Source organism: Trichechus manatus, unplaced genomic scaffold (genome assembly GCF_000243295.1).
Source record: "Trichechus manatus latirostris isolate Lorelei unplaced genomic scaffold, TriManLat1.0 scaffold00032, whole genome shotgun sequence".
NCBI lineage: Eukaryota > Metazoa > Chordata > Mammalia > Sirenia > Trichechidae > Trichechus > Trichechus manatus.
Genome location: NW_004443968.1, coordinates 12038534 through 12058411, shown reverse-complemented (window position 1 = coordinate 12058411; position 19878 = coordinate 12038534). Strand labels below are relative to the sequence as shown.

At 40.2% G+C, this 19878-nt stretch overlaps 1 protein-coding gene across 1 annotated transcript in view; it reads left to right on the top strand.

Moving 5' to 3' along the window:
- Positions 1-19308, top strand: part of PCSK1 (proprotein convertase subtilisin/kexin type 1) — a 43631-nt gene extending 24323 nt beyond the window's left edge. The window contains exons 9-14 of the mRNA XM_004375040.1: positions 2444-2544; positions 10383-10616; positions 11535-11692; positions 14455-14588; positions 16879-17040; positions 18494-19308. Coding sequence (XP_004375097.1) covers positions 2444-2544; positions 10383-10616; positions 11535-11692; positions 14455-14588; positions 16879-17040; positions 18494-18871 — 1167 coding nt within the window. The 3' untranslated portion in view covers positions 18872-19308. The remainder of the gene's footprint in view (positions 1-2443; positions 2545-10382; positions 10617-11534; positions 11693-14454; positions 14589-16878; positions 17041-18493) is intronic.
- The last annotated feature ends 570 nt before the right edge of the window (positions 19309-19878 follow it).

Sequence of the window (19878 nt, the reverse complement as noted above, 5' to 3'; positions counted from 1 at the left end):
AGAACAAATAGTTTCTCATGAAACAGTAGTACACATACTGTTTTATGACATTGGTTAACAACCCCACAACATGTCAACCCTCTAACTTCTCAATCTTTTTTTTTGGTGAAAATACACATAGCCAAAGATACACCATTTCAAAAATTTCTACATGCACAGTTCAGTGACATTGACTACACTCTTCCAATTGTGCTGCTATTCGCACTTGAAGGCTTACAGAACAAAATAGTTTCTCATTTAACAGTTACTACACAGGTTGCCCTATGACAATGGTTAACAATCTCACAACACATCAACAATATCCTTGCTCAACCTTGGGTTCCCTATCACTAGCTTCCTTGCCCCCTTCTGCCTTCTGGCCCTTGTCACTGAACTACTGTGCCTCATTAGTCCCATTTGGTTTTACGGGGCTGTCCACTCCCAAATCTGGTCTTTTTTTGTGAGTTAGAATTTTGTTCTACGTCCTTCTTCCAGCTCTGTCCAGGACCCTCTGTTATGATCCTGGTCAGAGCAGTCAGTAGTGGTAGCCGGACACCATCTAGCTTACTGGACTCAGTCTGGTGGATGCCTTGGTAGCTGTGGTCCATTAGTCCTTTGGACTAATCTTTTCCTTGTATCCTGTTCCAAAGAGAGGCACTTTTCATTAAAAAATGTAAAGCCACCAGTTTAACTCCTGACACAGAAAGAACCAAGTAGCTAAAGTATGCGGAGCCTAATCCAATTAGATTGCAGGTGAACCCCATGATAATTAGACCTTGGAATGTGCGTAAAACTCCTATTAATGGCATCTCAACAAAATCGTTGGCACTACTCTCTTCTTCATACACGATTACTATTCTGGAACTCTGCCTGTTTCTGTCTTCTACTCTAGGCAGGAAAACTGTGGTCTCAACTTACAAGTACTGGCCCCCCTCTCAGGCCCATATCTTCAATTACTCAAATAATAGTGTCATTCTGCCCAAGGGTTCTTTATGGAAGGCATATTTTGTCTGGCCTTTGAAAGGGGCATATCAGACATCTTCCCCACTTGTGTTCCGAGCCCCTAGCTGGTCATTGTCCCTATGGGTGTCCAGGGCTGCCTTTCAGAAAATGGCTAGTTAGGCATTTCAGAGTCACCATGTCATAGACTGTCCCCCATTGGAGCTCTTTGCACTGAAGCAGAAGGAAGAGTTTCAGTCTTTGTAGGGCTTCCCCCTTTACCAGCCAAGGGAGAGACAGCCGGTGAATTCTGTTTGAGACAGTTGGAATAACATAGCCTTTTCTTACGTAAACTTCTTCCTCAGCACAGTCATCTCTGGGGGCTTAACTTGCGTCAACAGGTAGAAAGGGCAACCTTGCTTCCACAGCCCTCCTCGGAACACAACCACCATAACTTCAGAAATTCAGTGCTCCAAGTGGGAAGCCAAAGGAGGTGATAATAGAACAAATTATTTTTTTTACACCTACCTCCTACACATTGAAATCTGTAACTAAAAACCATAATGCTGGGGCCTGGGTGGGTGTCTTGTTAGTAATCCTTTGGCCCAACTACTTGTTAAACCAGCAGTGCTGTGGTTCTTAAAGGCAGACTGATTGGAAAATTCTTTCTTTTATTTTCTCCCTTCATTGCCCTAAGGTTAGCCTGGGTAATTTCTCACATTCAATAATAATGTGTAAAAATGCTTTCACAGACATGATCTAATTTAATTCTGAGAATACAAGTCAGGAAATGTCAACCTTATTTTACAGATGGGGAAACCAAGTGACTGGCCCATGGTACTCATCTAATAAGTAGCAGTTCTAGAATTTGAACCCAGGTCAAAGTCTAGTACAATTTCCATTTGAGAACCCCACTGTTTTCAACAAAGTACAAATATGAGCATTAACACATGAGCATCAAATCAAGGCAAGAATGAGTGCAACCTATACACAAAGCAATTTTTGTACAAGTGGTTGGAGTAGCTGAGATCAGGGTGGCTTCACGTCCTTTTGCTGAAGAGGCAGCCAAGTGTCAATCTGAAGGAAAAAGGGAATTTTGCATGACACAGAATTTCTAAATACACCAGACCAAACACAATGGACCTGATGATTAATGGGCCAGCATAATTCATAGCAGTGATTTTCAAACGGTCCTTTTATAGGCAGCATTTCGTCTGGGAATCTAGGAAGAAAAAATATTCATAGTGGGAGTACTTCATCCCCAGAAAAGGCGTCTTGATGCCAGAATTATAGACAAGTTGCATATAGAGGAGCGTGAACTAAAATATCAGCAGATGGCAAACATCCGCCTGGTGGTTTAGAGGAGGAAGTAGAGAATTGAATCAGCTGAGTTTCCTGACGGTAGCAGATGCAATGCTGGGTATGGTTAACCCGCGGGGACAAGATGTTACTCCTCACATCTTCTCCCTGCCTGTCTCTCCTCCCATCTTCTGCCTGCCTGTCTCTCCTCCCTGATGCCATCCAGACAAGTGCTGACCTGCACGATGACTGCACAGAGACCCACACAGGCACCTCGGCCTCGGCACCCCTGGCTGCTGGCATCTTCGCTTTGGCCCTGGAAGCAAAGTAAGACCCAAAAAGCTTCTAATCACCTTGACTAAGGCCACTTCTCCTTCCTATCTTTTTGATATACATGTATAGTGTTCTGTAGAAAATTTGGACAGTGTAGAAAAATCCAAGAAAAGGATAAGAATAAACTCTCTTCCTACCACCTTGAGATAACCATTGTTAACATCTCAGTGTAGATTTCATACACACACATATCTTACAAAATTTGGGTCATAATACATACATTATTTTGTAGTCTTTTTTTTCTTTTCTAAATCTGTTGTTGTTGTTATTAGGTGCCATGGAGTCAACTTGGACTCCATGTGACAAAAACGCCTCTCATAACCCAAAATAATATACTTATTTATCTGTGTTTTTTTAAAAAATGGTTCCATTACCATATTTAAATTCTAAATTCCCCAGTAATTTATTTTAGCACATGATGTTAAAAAGGAATTTAACAATTTTTTCCCCATGATATTATCTAATACTGCAATATTTAGTACAGTTGAAGAAATTCTCCACTCCACACCCACAGCTTGGTCTTATTTGTCCTCACTTCTGCTTTCTGATGTTGTGTGGTGACAGAAAATCTTTAAATGTCAAGACAGGTACTATGGTTGCATGTTAGAAGAAAGGGTTAAACGTGTAAACTATTATTATCTTTCCTAATAAGGAAGTTATCCGATGTATTAGAAAACATGCATATTCTCTAGAGAATGGACAAAGCAGTCCCCCAGGTCATGTTTAATAGACTAAGTTCACAGTAGCAGAAATGTAGAGCATCCTGACCTGTGCCACAACTGGAAAAGCCCTCAAGCCTTTCTCCAGAAGAGTGAAGCTTAGCTCCAGGGGTCCTGGGACTTCCTATGGAGTCCCACAGGGTATCTTGGGACATCTCAGCTGTGAGATAGCCACAATGGCTAAGCAAGACAGACCTAGCATGGCTCTTACCAAAAATCTACCTACTTGGAGGGGCGGCAGGATGTCTGGTAAAGGAAGAATCAGATCTAGGTGCTCTATCAGAAGTAGAGGGAAACATGAAGCTCTTGGGCCCGAAAGAAAATCTATGTTCGGAATCTGAGTTCACAGGTAACAGGAAGGCGGTGGACAAATGGCAAAAACTATGAACACAGACTAAGACTGGTATCAGCATATCCAAACTAACTTTGAGAAAAAATAGTGCAGGGAATATCTGGCTTCCAGTTCAATCTCTGCCAGTAGCTTTGTGATCTTAGGCAAGTTAATACACTACTGGAGACTCAATTCTACCATCTATTAGATGAATGGGTTAGGTCAGACCTTTTTTTTTTTTTTTTTTTAACCTCTTCCTTTTATAAGATTTTCAGATATGAAATTGAAGATGTCAGCATATGTAGGTCATCCAACCTAAATCGTTGGGATTGATAATGAGGAGTGTGGAATGGAAGAAAATAGGGTGCTATGGAGACGAGAAGTTACCTCCAGGTGGCAAAACAGGCTTATAAAATTTATGATTTCAAGACACATGCTGTTAGCCCCAGGAGCTGTTAAAAAAAAAACCATCCTTAAAAATGTAAGCTTAAGCTTTTCTTCTCTTCTTCCTTACCCCACACCTATCAGATGTATTTAATGTATCTAGCCAGGCCTACCAGAAGAATGAACAAATCTGTCTTGGAAGAAGTACAGCCAGAATGCTCCTTAGAAGCAAGGATGGTACAACTTTGTCTTATGTACTTTGGACATGTTATCAGGTGGGACCAGTCCCTGGAGGAGGACATCATGCTTGGTAAAAGTAGAGGGTCAGAGAAAAAGAGGAAGAGCCTCAACGAGATGGATTCACACGGTGGCTCCAACAATGGGCTCAAATATAGCAACAATTGTGAGGATGGTGCAGGACCAGGCAGTGTATCATTCTGTTGTACATAGGATCTCTGTGAGTTGGAACTGACTCAACGACAGGAAATAATAACAGCCAGGCCTAAAAGGAGATCTGGTGGTGCAGAGGTTAAGTGCTCAGCTTCTAACCTAATGGTTGGTGGTTTGAACTAACCTTCCTTGTCTAGTCATCAGTGTAGTAGAAACATCCAGCAAGCTGAACAAACAAAATGCTGATTTCACGTAAGAACTGAAGTTTAAAAAATGTAATCCCTGATTTCTAAAGCTTCAAACCTTTTTCTGTACAAGGAGGAAAAGATCTAAGAATGATCTAGCCTCATTAATCTCAGTTAATCTCTGATGGACTATTTCTAAAGCAGGGGATCCACGGATTGCTATGGAGCATATGGATGGGTTCTGAGAGGTCCATGAACCTCCTTGCAACTAGATGCAGAATTGTACATGAGTGTGTGCATAGCATTTTTCTGCAGCAATGGTTTGTAGGCTCCATCAGATTCTCAGTGTCCATGATTTAAGGACATTAAGAGTCTGTGATCTCCCTGGTGCCCACTGTAAGAACTTTCCTTCTAATTTTGATTTAACAAATCAGTAAGATGAGCTTGATCTGTATTAATGTTTACATCCTTCCTGCCAAAGTACATAGAGATTACTGAGATATCTGTTGCCAACTGGACAGTTTTCTGAACTCCATTCCCATTGTCTATACCAAGATGATTATTTCAGAAAATCTGAATGCCAGAATTTCTAGAAAGGTGATCAAAACTTTATCTCTAGACTATCAGAATTGGGAGAATCATTTATCCACATGCTATATACCTCAAGGAACAGCTATGGAGATTGAAGAACTCTTGGCTAAACTTATCAAGTGTAATAGCACCCAGTATTTACCAAGTTCTTACTATGGCCCAGACATTATGCTAACCTCTTTACATATAGTTCTAATCCTAATCCTTCCAACATCCTTATGAGGTAGAAATTATTATTTGTTTTATGTAAATGAAGAAAATGAGGCTTTGAAAGTTGAGAAATGTAACCAAAATCTCACAAAAGATTCAGACCCAGGTCTGTTTGACCCCAAAGTTTGCACTAACAGCAGCAACTCCATTATGCTGCCTCCCATAGTCCCTTGAGGAAGAGGAAATGTTGAATGGAAGTCTATCAAAGGAAAGGGGGTTAAGAAGGTTGAGGCTGATAAAGGAACATCATACATCTCTTATGTTTTTATGAGTCCCGTCCAAGCAGACTACTTACTAGAGTGCATAGATGTGATGTAGGGGGCAGGCTGGGGAATGGGAGGAGGAGAGGGAAGGAAAAAGAATGGTGTCTGGCTAAAACATGTCCAAAGGAATACTTTCCTTCCCTAGAACAGTGTTTTTCAACCATCAGCATACACATGAATCACCTGGGGAGTTTATTTAACATGCAGATTCCCAGCATATCTATTACTAGCAACTCAGATTCAGAAGTCCTGGGGTGCAGCCTATTATGTTGTTGTTAGGTGCTGGTCCGCACTCATAGTGGCCCTACGCACAACAGAACGAAGCACTGCCCGGTCCTGCGCCATGCTCACAATCTTTGCTATGTTAGAGCCCATTGTTGCAGCCACTGTGTCAATCCGTCTTGTTGAGGGTCTTTTTCACTGACCCTCTACTTTACCAAGCAGAGTGCAGCCTAGGAATTCCCATTTTTAACAAACATCCCAGGCAGTTTTCATGCTGGTAGTACATCAACCAAACTTTGAAAAATAATTTCTATAAATAGTTACTTTTACAACTGTATTTTCCTACAGCCTCACCCGGCTGTGACTGAAAGATGCCTGTTAGGGTACTTAATAGGCATATCCTGGAGATAAATATACTGAGAGCCAGGAATTCTTTGGATAAATGCCTAGGGCACCGTTATTATTATGTAGTGAGTATACTTAAGAAGGGAGAAAGATGTGGCAGTCTGCTTCTGTAAAGATTACAGCCTTAGAAACCCTATGGGGCAGTTCTACTTTGTCCTATAGTGTCACTATGAGTTGGAATCGACTCAATGGCAACGGAGTTGGTTTTGGTTTTTATACCTAAAAATGATGGCAGACAGTAGCTTTTGTGTTCTATGGAGAGAACTAAGAATCATAATAATTTTTCATCAGGAAGAAAAATTCTGAGGTGGAACATTGAATCCCTTCACACAACTGAAGATATTAAACAGATGAACCAAACTTCTGTTTATATTAAGAGCTGGAGAAAGGGAAATGGACTTTCAATGCAGCATGAAACCTTCGGGTAAATCATATCAAAGAGATCCTTGACTCAGTGGGTTGTGAAATGTTGGGAAAGGTTTCCAGGTTAGAATTTCTTCAACATCTGGGCTCACCTAGGTGTAATTAGAGGCTAAATCAGGTGGCCCCTACGACTTTTTCACTCTAGAATTTTGTCTCCAGGTTACTTCACCTATATCTCTTCTAATTAGAAGCAATGTTTATTTTCAGTATTTAATTCCATAGCCCTTATTTTCTATAAACATATCTTTGATTAGCAATCCAATACTGTGTGTTTTTTTTTTTTTTTAATTTAATTATTGTGGGTGCCAGTGAGCACTAATTAACAAAAGAAGGCTGTCAGGAATGAGATATGCTGTTGTTAGCAGCTCCTTTTTATTTATTAAGTGCAGTCACACAAATGAAGAATAAATCTGTTAGGAAAATAGGCTTAATTTTCTTTATTGCATGACAATAAAGTCCCCTTGAATGTTTTGCAAAGAACAGATAAAATAAAATTAAAAACAAAGAAACCTGCAACTCAATAGGAAATTAATGTTCTGCTGTAGAAATCTAGAACACCTATGCTCTGTATATGACCATGGTGATTATCAGAAGCCTGCCTAATACCTTCTCAGTACACATCTGTATTGTACTGTATGGGCCAGGGTGATGCCTTCCGCACCTGCTCACACTGATGATCCCACTGAAAACCTGGTGAGTTGTCCAATGACAACCTTGATAAGAGACTTTTTACCTAAAACTCCTTTTAAAAAAACTGGAAAGCAGACATTTCAATAAAATACTTTGTAGGACAGAATTAATTCCTACATTAAGAAAACAGCTATTTTTGCTCAGCTAGTCAATTCTTCTCCGAATATAGGAGGGTCAGCATGGAAACAATATCTGCAAAGAGTTGTTTATAATATCAGGCCCATTGTTGTTGTTGTTAGATGCTGTTGATTTCGATTCATAGCGCCCATGTGACAGAGTCGAGTTGCCGCATAGAGGTTTCTAGGCTGTAATTTTTATGGTAGTAGATCCCCATTTCTTCCTCTTGTGGAGTCACTGGGTGGCTTCGAACTGTCAATCTTTCTGTCAGCAGCTGAGCACTTAACCCTTATGCCACCAAGGTTCCTTATTAGGCATATACATACATATACCCATTGCTGTCGAGTTGATTCTGACTCATAGCCACCCTATAGGACAGCATAGAACTGTCCCATAAGGTTTCCAAGGCTATAATCTTTATGGAAGCAGACTGCCACATCTTTCTCCTGTGGAGCAGCTGGTGGGTTCATACTGCTGACCTTTCAGTTAGCAGCCGTGCGCTTAACCACTGCACCACCAGGGATCCTTATTAGGCATATAGAAGGTATGAATAGTAAGAAATTTTGGAGATTACCTTATTCAACTGTGTCATCTTATAGATGAGTTGACTCAGGTGCAGGGAGATGAAGTGACTTGCTTAAGATCACACAGTTCTTTGAAGGGAAGATATAGTTTATTTTGCTTTCTATTGCACCCTACTCTGACCCCATGATATGAAATGACATAATTGTCTTAATTGGTTGTATGCTTGTATTTTTCTACTAACTCCTATTATTTTAGCTGTAACAAAGAACAGGCAAGACAGTGTTTTTCAAATTTAACATGTATAAAAATTATGCCCTACCCTCAGATATTTTGGCTTAATAGGTTTAGGGTGGGGTTCAGGAATTTTCATGATTTATAAGTGCACTATTGTTATTGTGTACCATCAAGTTGATTCCAACTCATAGTGACCCTGTATGATGGAGCAGAACAGTCCCATAGGGTTTCCAAACTGTAATCTTTACAGGAGCAGATTGCCAGGTCTTTTCTCCCTCAGAGCTGCTGGTGGGTTCAAACCACTGACCCTTCGGTAGAAGCCAAGCGTTTAACCATTGTGCCACCAGGGCTGCTTGTAAGTGGACTAGGCGATTACAGTACAAGGGTACCAGCTGATTATGATACAAGCGTACCAAGTGATTATGACACAAGTGGTCCGGGACCTGCTGAGAATCACTGGAGTCTTTCTAAGGCCTCCATTAGTCACTCTCTGTAGCTAAGCGGTATGTTTAGGAATGTTCATTGCCTCTTTATTGTCAACAGGGGACTGTTTAACCAGTACATTATGGGCTCTGGGGAAGAAACAGCAAATTGAGCCAGATTCCCCTGATGATTGTTCTACAACCTAGTGATACGATACGTACCTTGAGGAGTAGACACCTAGGCATTTACTTGACTTATTTGCTTGATGGAAATAATGCAGGTCTCAAAGGCAAGGAAAAGTTTGAGATCTTGAAAAAATCTGACTAATTGGAAATTGGAATACATTTAAAATTATATTCAGGGCTACTTAACACTTAGGCACAGCCAATCAGTCAACCATCCAATATTTACTCATTATATATCTTATGGCTGGCATTGTTCCAGGTGCTAGGTACATATCAGAGACAAGACAGATAAAGATCTCAGTCCTTCTTGTGGCGAAATTTAAGAAGACAGATAATTAATAATATACAAAACAAAAGATTTGCCCAATATGTTAGAAGGTGAAAAGTGCTATGGAAGAAGGACACATACAGCCCGATAAAAGAGGTTGGAAGCATGTGGGGAGAATTGAAATTTTAAATATGGTGATCAGGGGGGGCTTCATCTTCATTATGATAACCCCAACATTCCCTTCCATCTCTTATTTATGTAGCTGCTACATTAATCTTATCAAGATTTTTTATTTTTTCAACGATTCCCCATTGCCCAGATAAAGTATAAGCTCCTTATCCTGGCCCTCAAGGTCCTCACCACCCTGGTCCATTACTCCTCCTTGCCTCTTCCCTGCTCCAGCAAACTACACTATTCACTGTAATCAGGACACACCCTGTTCTTTCCCACCTCTGTGCCTTTGCTCCAGCTGGCCCATCCCCTCTTCTCTATCTCCACCTTTTAACATTCACCCTTCCTTCAAAGTTCAGCTCAGATATTTTTTCCCAGCAAAGCTTTCCTTGATTTTCCAGCCCAAAGAATTCTTTCTCCTCCCAACTCCGACAATATATTCTGCCATGAATACAGCACTCAACAGATACATTACCGTTATAAAAAGACTTTGTTCTTTTATTGGATTGAAATCTCAGTAAAGACAAGAACCATCTCCTTGAATATCCCCATAGCATTTAGCATAGTGTTTTTCAAGAGCAATCCCAAGCAGTGAAGTTTCTCAACACTTCTGATATACAGAGAAAAAAGGCAAAAAGTGTTTAAGAGCAGGAAGCAGCCGGTATCTTTAAAATCTGACCGTTCGTAATGAGGAAGTGAAGGCCTTAACTGCGTGTTCGTGATGCTGTTAATGGATTACAGAAGACCAAAAAACACAAATAAAGTGTTGTCATTATTTAATTTTTGTTCCAGTTAAATTTAAGTCATTAGAAATCATGGACAAGTCCTACATTTCTTTGTATCCTCTACAATGTTGAAGACCAAATTTTACTCATACTAAGAGCTTAACTTATATGGTATGGGGAGATGTTTTCAGTACTGTATTTTGAATTCTGGATGAAAAGAGATAACCATAGTAATACACATTAGAATTATATCAGTACAATTGCAAAAGACACTTCATCATCCTGAATGGAGATGCTTGCATTTAGCACTTGCTTTTGCAAGGAAACTTCATCTTGTCCTTGAAAGATACTTTGGGTCATTTCCCCGACAGCCCAAATCTCACCTGGCGAGATATGCAGCACTTGGTTGTCTGGACCTCTGAGTATGACCCACTGGCCAATAACCCTGGATGGAAAAAGAATGGTGCAGGCTTGATGGTGAATAGTCGATTTGGATTTGGGTTGCTAAATGCCAAAGCACTGGTAGATTTAGCTGATCCCAGGACCTGGAGCAGCGTGCCTGAGAAGAAAGAGTGCGTTGTAAAGGACAATGACTTTGAGCCCAGGTAAGTAAGGAGCTTTTAAATAAATGTGTGTTCATGACTCAAGGATAGTGTTCGACACTGCTTGTTTTACCACCTATACTTCTAAAGTAGATGGAGATGGAGTTTACCAGTGTACTCTGTGGGTCTCCATAGAGAACCATTTAAAGATCTGCAGATCCGCAGATCATGCTAGCATGTTTGCATTAAGTCTAAGGTGCACCACTATTTTATATAACACTAAGAAAAAAAAAATTGCCAATTAAACTATAACCAACTATCAATTTTAAGATTCATCCCAAATTCAAAGATGGTAAAATATTTTTTAAAAATGCATCTTTAAAGTGATAAAGTGCAATACTTTCCTACCAGTATTACACAAAACCTGCTTCCCAAATAGCCCCACTTCATGCCATAGTGCCCTGTGATTCATGGTTTTTCTTCCATGAAGGATCCTTTATTATACTGATTGTACATAGACATGGTTTACCTCCGCACCATATCTGACTATAGGAGCAGAGTGTGGTAAAACTGTTCTGTTGTTTCCATCAAGGCTACCATGATCATACTGAAGACCTGCTTAACATGAAATGCCCAGGAGTAGGAGGTTTGAGAGGCATGCACTGGGAAGGCCTTATAGAAAAAACCACTTATTAAGAGGGTCTTTTGATATTGCAATAATGAGCCATTTTTTGATGTGTCTGAGGTAAACCTGCCTGAACTCCATTTCATGGCAAATAACATTGTATTCAAGTATCTGTACTCCTTACCATTTTATTATCCATTCAAATTTATTTATAGCTAATCCTGAATTGGGTTCTACCCATAGTAGAGAGACAACAAGCCTAGCTGAGTATCTAGTCAAAACTGATGTGTACGTATATGCATAAAATGCAAAGAAGAGATATACTTTATTCAGTGATGATTCTTTAACGTATTCAGAGCCCTGAAAGCTAATGGAGAAGTTATCATTGAAATTCCAACAAGAGCTTGTGAAGGACAAGAAAACGCTATCAAATCCCTGGAGCATGTGCAATTTGAAGCAACGATCGAATATTCTCGCAGAGGGGACCTTCACGTCACACTCACTTCTGCTGCTGGTAAAAAACAGAACTTTCCACAAATTTTTTCTAAACATTTGTTTAATTTTAAAGTGTTAATTGAATGGTTTTGAATTAATGACTGTGTTTGTTCATTCATAGGACTAAGTCTCCTAATAGAAGTTTTCATGTCTTAAAAAATATATACATAATTTTTTAATTACTCATTTTTCTTGGTGTCAGATCTCCCTCTGCCCTGCTGGTTCCTACTGGGCCGTAGATAAGCAGAGAATGAGGCTATCCAAATAACCCATTTGATAAACTTCTGGAGTCAGTTGGATGCATTTTCAGACTGTGTTCACTTTCCCAGGTGTCTTAGTCGTCTAGTGCTGCTACAACAGAAATACCACAAGTGGATGGTTTTAATGAAGAGAAGTTTATTTCCTCATAGTCAAAGTAGGCTAAAAGTCCAAATTCAAGGTGTCAGCTCCCGGGGAAGGCTTTCTCTCTCTCGGCCTTCTCATCAGTGTTCCCCCAGACTAGGAGATTCTCGGTGCAGAGACCTCGGTCCAAAGGATGCGCTCTGCACCCGGCACTGCTTTCTCGATGGTGTAAGGTCCCCCTGTCTCTCTGCTCACTTCTGTCTTTTATATCTCAAGAGATCGCCACAGGACACAATCCAGTCTTGTAGATCCAGTCCTGCCTTACTAACACAACTGCCACCCATCCTCCCTCATTAACATCATAAAGGCAGGTTTACAACATACAGGAAAATCACACAGTACCAGGAATCATGGCCTAGCCAGATTGATACACACATTTTTTGGGGGACGTAATTCAAACCATGACACCAGGTCACTGGCCCATCATTCATTTCTCTCAGGTAGCACATTAGGGAAATGTACTCTGATACTTAAAATAATTAATGAAGCTTACAGATATACCTAACACATCCAATGAATCAATTGAAAAACTGGAATTCCGACCCATGAAAGAAGGTGGAGTAGACTAACAAACTTACCATAACAATATGATTAAGGCCAAGAACTGGCTGCATGGGATTTGCCCTTTCCTGAGAGGGTAGTAATTCAGATGAGACAATGGATAAGAAAGGGCTTGTGAACCATAAACCACAGTCCAACCAGGAAGAGCTGTCACAATATTCTTTCATGTTTTAGTAGGACTCAACTGACTAAATTAATTTTTTACAGATCAGATATGAGTAACCATGAGCACTCTTTCTATACCTAGTTCTATAGATTATAGAGACAGAGATGTATCTATATCTCTCCTTTCAGGATATGAACTTCCTAGACATTTGAAGTAACCAGTTGCCATTGAGTCGATTCCAACTCATGGCAATACCATGTGTGTCAGAATAGAACTTTGCTCCACAGAGTTTTCAATGGATGATTTTTCAAAAGTAGATGGTCAGGCCTTTCTTCCAAGGCAGCTACGGGTGGACTTGAACCTCCAACCTTTTGGTTAGCAGCCGAGCATATTAACCATTTGCACAACCCAGTGACTCTTAACGTTTGAAATAGGCTCTGTTTTGGAGCCATGCTTCTGTGATGTCTCAGAACTGACCTCAAATAATGATGGAATCATTTTTATATTGATGGAGCTAATAATTTGACCCTTTCATTTAAAAGGAAATACTATTTTTTGATCTATAGAGGGCTTAGGCTTGAAAGTTTAGAGTTACTCCTACCACTAGTTTTTATATGACAAAAGATTATCAAATAAACATATTTTCCTTTTTAATGTCTACACTAGAGTATAGGCTCAGGCATCTATTAAATTTTTTTATTGTACTTTAGATGAAGACTTACAGAGCAAATTAGTTTCTCATTAAACAATGAATGCATATATTGTTTTGTGACATTGGTTCCCAACCCCACGACATGTCAACACTCTCCCCTTCTCGTCCTTGGGTTCCCCGTTACCAGCTTTCTTGTCCCCTCCTGCCTTCTCGTCCTTGCCCCTGGGCTGATATGCCCATTTAGTCTTGTTTTGTTTTATGGGCCTCCCTAATCTTTGGCTGAAGGGTGAACCTCAGGAATGACTTCAGTACAGAGTTAAAAGGATGCCCGGGGGGATCTAGTAAATTTTTAAAATTTCCTTTTAAAAGTCAAAATGATAATTCCACTAAAACGTATTTTAAATCTTTGAATTTCTGCTTTAATCCAGTTTGTAAATATGGTTCTCTGAGTTCTCTATATTCAAATAAACCTTAATCAACATATTCATTCATTATTTTTTTATTCCACAGTATTTATTGAGAATTTATTATATGCCAAGCAATGTGCTAAGTACCGTGGATAAAAACATCAAGTTTTTTGTATGAATGTTTCTATCCTAGTTTTATACTAAGAGGGAAAATTGGCCATGGAGCCCTGGTGGTGCAGTGATTAAAAGCTCAGCTGCTAATCAAAAGGTCAGCAGTTCAAATTCACCAGCTGTTCCTTGGAAACCCTATGGGGAACTTCTACTCTGTCCTATAGGGTCACTATGAGTCAGAATGGACTCGTGCCAATGAGTTTGGATTTTGGAAACCCTTGTGGTGTAGTGGTTTAAGAGCTACGGCTGCTAACCAAAGGTTGGCAGTTCAAATCCACCAGCCACTCCTTGGAAACTCTATGGGGCAGTTCTACTCTGTTCTATAGGGTCCCTATGAGTTGGACTCGATGGCAATGGGTTTGGTTTTTTGGTTTTGGTTTAATCTCTCCCAGCTTTCATTTTCAGTTATCAGATGCTGGCGTATGTTCTACTATGAGAGCTGCCAGGTCATTCAATAACTTGTGTTTGTTGCATGACAACAGGAACCAGCACTGTACTGTTGGCTGAAAGAGAGCGGGATACATCTCCTAATGGCTTTAAGAATTGGGACTTCATGTCTGTTCACACATGGGGAGAGAATCCTGTAGGCACCTGGACTTTGCGAGTTACAGACATGGTAAGAATGAATGTTCCCTAGGTAGTACAAATGGTTAACCCACTTAGCTGTTAATCAAAAGGTTGGTGGTTTGAGTCCACCCAGAGGCACCTCAGAAGAAAGGCCTGGCAATCTATTCCTGAAAAGTTAGCCACAGAAACCTCTATGGAGCACAGTTCTACTCTGACACATATGGGGTCAGCATGAATGGGAATCGATTCCAGAGGCAACTCATACTGGTACTGGTACTTATGAATAAGATCATGGAAAAGCATGAGCTCACTTTTAAACACTTTTAAGTTTGATGTCATCATTAATCAAGGCTCTAAGGAACTTGACACTACTTAGAAGTAAGGAAAACATGCAGTGTTTCAAGGCCTGCCCACTTGGCTATATAAATAATAATAAAAAAAGAAAATTCGGCAATGGCCATATCATAATAAAGAAGAAAAGATATACCAACACACAACATGATAGATAATGGGACAAATCCAGTTGTTCCCATGTCTGAATGCAGCCAGGCACGTGACCTATTCAGCCACCAGAATTAGCTGCATTCCTAGACGGTCAAATTCTCAGACCAACTTTGCTCTGGCACTCTGCTGGGGTCACATGAAGGTATCCTTTTAATTATTCATTCCAATGGCTATTTTGTTGTCGTTGTTGTTGTTGTTAGGTGCCGTCGCATCAATTCTGAGTCATAGCAACCCTTGGTTCAACGGAATGAAACACTGCCTGGTCCTGCACCATCCTCACAATTGTTGTTATGCTTGAGCCCACTGTTACAGCTACTGGGTCAATCCATCTTGTTGAGGGTATTCCTCTTTTTCCCTGACCCTCTGCTTTACCAAGCATGATGTCCTTCTCCAGGGACTGGTGGTCCCTTCTGATAACATGTCCAAAGTGTGTGAAATGAAGTCTTGCCATCATTGCTTCTAATGAGCATTCTGGCTGTATTTTGTCCAAGACAGATTTGTTCGTTCTTTTGGCAGTCCATGGTATGTTCAATATTCTTCACCAGCATCATAATTCAAAGGCATCAATTCTTCTTTGGTCTTTCTTATTCATTGTCGAGCTTTCACATGCATATAAGGCGACTGAAAACACCATGGCTCAGGTCAGGCGCACCTGAGTCCTTAATGGCTATTTAGAAGTAGCTATTTGTTAGGCAACCATATTACTTAATATGCCTTTTTTTTTTTTTTAGTTTCAGTTATGAATCAAACTGAAGAGCATTTCCCATTTTTCTCTCTACTTACCAAGCCACTTTGACATCCTTCTATAACTGTAACACACAGTCACAAAAATGAAAGGAAAGAACAAAGAGTGTCTGAGCCAGAAGCAAAATGCAGCTGAATTATTTATTTTTGCATTACCCTCCAGCATTCTCTATAGATGAGAAAATAAATGAATGGTGTTTCGACTCTGAGTTCTCCCAAGAAAAAAAGAGTTACAAGTATCAGTAGCACTGGATTTCAGTTTCTAGATAACTTTTTAAATAGAAATGATTCCAAATTTCTGGAGATGTCAATTAAATAAATAGAATTCTGTAGTCACTGTTACTCGTATTCTCTGACAACAGTTTTCTCCTAAAGACTGCTAATGCTGTGTATTTAGAAATGGAAGTTGTAAAAATTCCTGCTCTCCTAGGGAGAAAAAGAACATGTTCTTAGTTGGTGGTCCTGTTGTTGACCTTGGCCTCTATGCGTTCTTTAATTCAATTTCACTATCAGGAAACTAAGAAAATCTATTTACTAGACTATAACTTTTATTATCAGGTCTGCAAAATCTGATTCTACATTTTCAGATTATTTTTTAGATATTTTAAATTTCAGCTTATTATTTATAACGTTATTGTTGAGTCTGAAAATTATTACCATTACCATAAATATATAATTTTTAAAGCTTGATTAATGCTGAAGGCTGATTATAGGCTGACTTTTTCCCATTGAAATTCTCCTGCAAGTTGATAATTGGGAAGCATAATTCTATTTCTAGAAGGTACAGTCACCTTTTCAAGAACACATCCAATACGGAAAAGTAGGTTCATATAGACACTTCTGCTTTTTGAATTAAATGTTTGATTACTAAGCAATTAATCAGTTTTAAAATCCTTGAACCTGTAAATTGCTATTTTTCATAGCAAGAGTGAATCCTTTAACTAACTTCTTTCTATATCGAGCTCTATATATGGAATGCATAGAATTTTAAATTAGATTTTAGTTAGGAAATCCTGTCTGGATATTTTGAATGAGTTTGTTTTATATTATTCAAAACAACACACTAAACCATATGTGTGCTTATTCGTTAGTCTGGAAGAACACAAAATGAAGGAAGAATTGTGAACTGGAAGCTGATTTTGCATGGGACTGCTCCTCAGCCGGAACACATGAAACAGCCTCGTGTGTACACATCTTACAACACCGTTCAGAATGACAGAAGAGGGGTGGAGAAGATGGTGCATTCTGGGGAGGTCTGTGAGGCTCTGTTCTTCTTGGCATGCGCTCTTCTCAACTCTAGCAGACAATGTAGTGGGTGAAACTGTACCTGACTTTTAAGCAGGGAGAAGGTCAGAGATGGTGGAGTGGGGGGTGGGGGTGGGAAGGGAGAGGGTGATGGTGGTAAACTGTTAATTTCCTATAGGATGAAATTCTGTTATTTTTGTCATTTGTTTTTTGTCCAGAATTTAGAAACTAAAATTAATTAGTTCAAAATCAACTTCTCTAATATGAATTTTCTTCATTTATGACACATCAAATCGTAAAGAATGCTGTCTACGCATGATCATACAGACCTAATGTTTGCATTGTACTTAGTTTTTAAGCATTTTCACATTGTCTCATTTAACCTAGAATCCCTGTACTAGGAAGGGCAGATGTTACTGTGTCTGTTTTCCAGAAAGAAAACCGAGGCTCAGGTGGCAAAGTCATACAGGCTTCTCTTTACTGATTCTTTAACTAACACTTCTTGGCAACACCAAGGGGCACTATAGAATAATTTCTCTCTGAAAACTTAGGAGGATAGCTAAAGTCAGTCATTCGAGTTCCTGCATCTCAACCTATTGAGCCTTCTGGCTTTTGCCACATAAGAGGACATGCAGACACCTTATTTTCTTTTTCTCTGTAACCCCCAGCATCTAGCATAAGTGTCTCAGATGTAGTTGATAGATCCTCTGAATTTCCAGAATGGTCAACCCTGAAGGGTTCCCTCTCTGTGCTGGGTACCCTCAAGAAACATGTAGACTAGCTGTGTGAAGACCTCAGTTCAAATTCTGGCCCCGTTTACATTCTGCAGAATAGGTTCCTTCCATGACCCCAGCCTCTGGGGCCTCTTCTTCACAGTCCTGGAGGCTGGTTAAACTTGTAGGCGTTTCTCCCTCTGAGAGTCCTTAAGGGGTATTACCAGGGCCCCTCCAGTTGTTAAAATATTGAAATACTTCCACAATGGTACAAAGAGCTACTTCTCAGATCCCTCCAGTTCCCTTCTACCCCGCCCACCACTTCCAGGACCCTGCTGCGGCACTACAACACCCAGTCAGTGCCTTCTGTAGAAGTCGTTACTAATCTAATATCTCCTTCACAAAAAGAATTCCAGTCTAGCAGTACTGACAAGTGAAGGCCAACATGCACTCAGTACTTACGTACATATTTCAGTCAATCTTCAAAACAACCAGGAAATGGAGGTATTCTTATTCCCTTTTGACAGGTGAGGTTCAGAGGGATTAAAAAAGGTTGCCAAGGGTATTGCAGTAAGGGGAGGAACAAGAATTTAAACCCAAAACCATGGTAACTCCAAACCTGTATGCCTTCAGCTCCCTCCACTGCCTCACAGAGGCCACAGTGAGCATGCACTAGGAATGCAGCTCGTGTGTCTGTCTGTAAATAATGAGATGTTCTTCCCTCTGTCGGTGGCATTTTGTCTTGTAGGAGCAGCCAACACCAGAGAACCTGAATGAGAATCCCCTGGTGGCAAAAAGCCCCAGCAGCAGCAGTGTGGGGAATAGAAGGGATGAAATGGCAGGAGGAGCCCCTTCGGAGGCCATGCTGCGGCTCCTACAAAGTGCTTTCAGCAAAAACTCACCCTCAAAGCAATCACCAAAGAAGTCGCCAAGTGCAAAGCTCAACATCCCTTACGAAAATTTCTACGAAGCCTTGGAAAAGCTGAACAAACCTTCCCAGCTTAGAGACTCAGAGGACAGTCTGTATAATGACTACGTTGACGTTTTCTATAACACAAAACCTTACAAGCACAGAGATGATCGGCTGCTGCAAGCTCTGGTGGACATTCTGAATGAGGAAAATTAAAATGAGGGTGTGGTCCTAAAGTCGAAATATTCATTATTCATGCTTCTTCCTTACTCTTAGATTTTGCCTGTGTCTGAAGTGATTGTTTTGTCATTGATCCTTATGGTTATAATACCCTTTGTGATAATTTTCCCTTTTCTCCCCAAACTACACGTTTGAAAGGGATGAACTTAAGTAAGAAATCCAACTTCCAGAAATGATCATAGCTTTTTCAAAACATGTCTTCACTGCCTGCACCCGTAAAGTGTTTTGCTCTTTCTGGAGTTCGTTCATACGATGTCCTCACACCACATTAGAATGCCTCCTTGAGCCCTCTCCTTTCATTTCTCAAATGAAAAGAAAGCAAAACCTGGGCAGTAGATTAATTTGAAAACTAAAGTTCAAAAAATGAGAGAAAGAAAATTGTTCCAATAGCTTACTCCTCGTCTTTGACATGTTATTGTTGTTAGTCGTTGTTGAGTCTACCCCAACTCATGGTGACCCTATGTGTGACAGAGTAGAACTGTGCCCCATGGGGTTTTCAATGGCTGATTTATCGGAAGTAGATTGCTAGGCCTTTCTTCTGAGTTACCTCTGGGTTTACTCAAACCTCCAACCTTTCAGTTAGCAGCTGAGCATGTTAACCGTTTGTACCACCCGGGGACTCCTGTCTTTGCCATTACTGTTGTTGGGTACCATCAAGTCAATTCCGACTTATCAACCCTGTGTGACAGAGTAGAACTGTCCCTTAAGGTTTTCTTGGCTGTAATCTTTACGGAAGCAAATAGCCAGGTCTTTCTCCTGCAGAGCGGTTGGGTGGGTTTGAACTGCCAACTTTTCCTTTAGCAGATGAGCTCTTAACCATTCTGTCACCAGAGATCCTTGTCATAGAGTTCTTCCAATTTTGATGCCAAGGAAGCATTTAGAAAAGTCTATAAGGAAAGATTTCACAATTAGACCCATACCCCAGGCCTTTCTACTCCAAAGCCTACTCATTCAGGGAATGACAATCTGGCGATTTTGGGGAA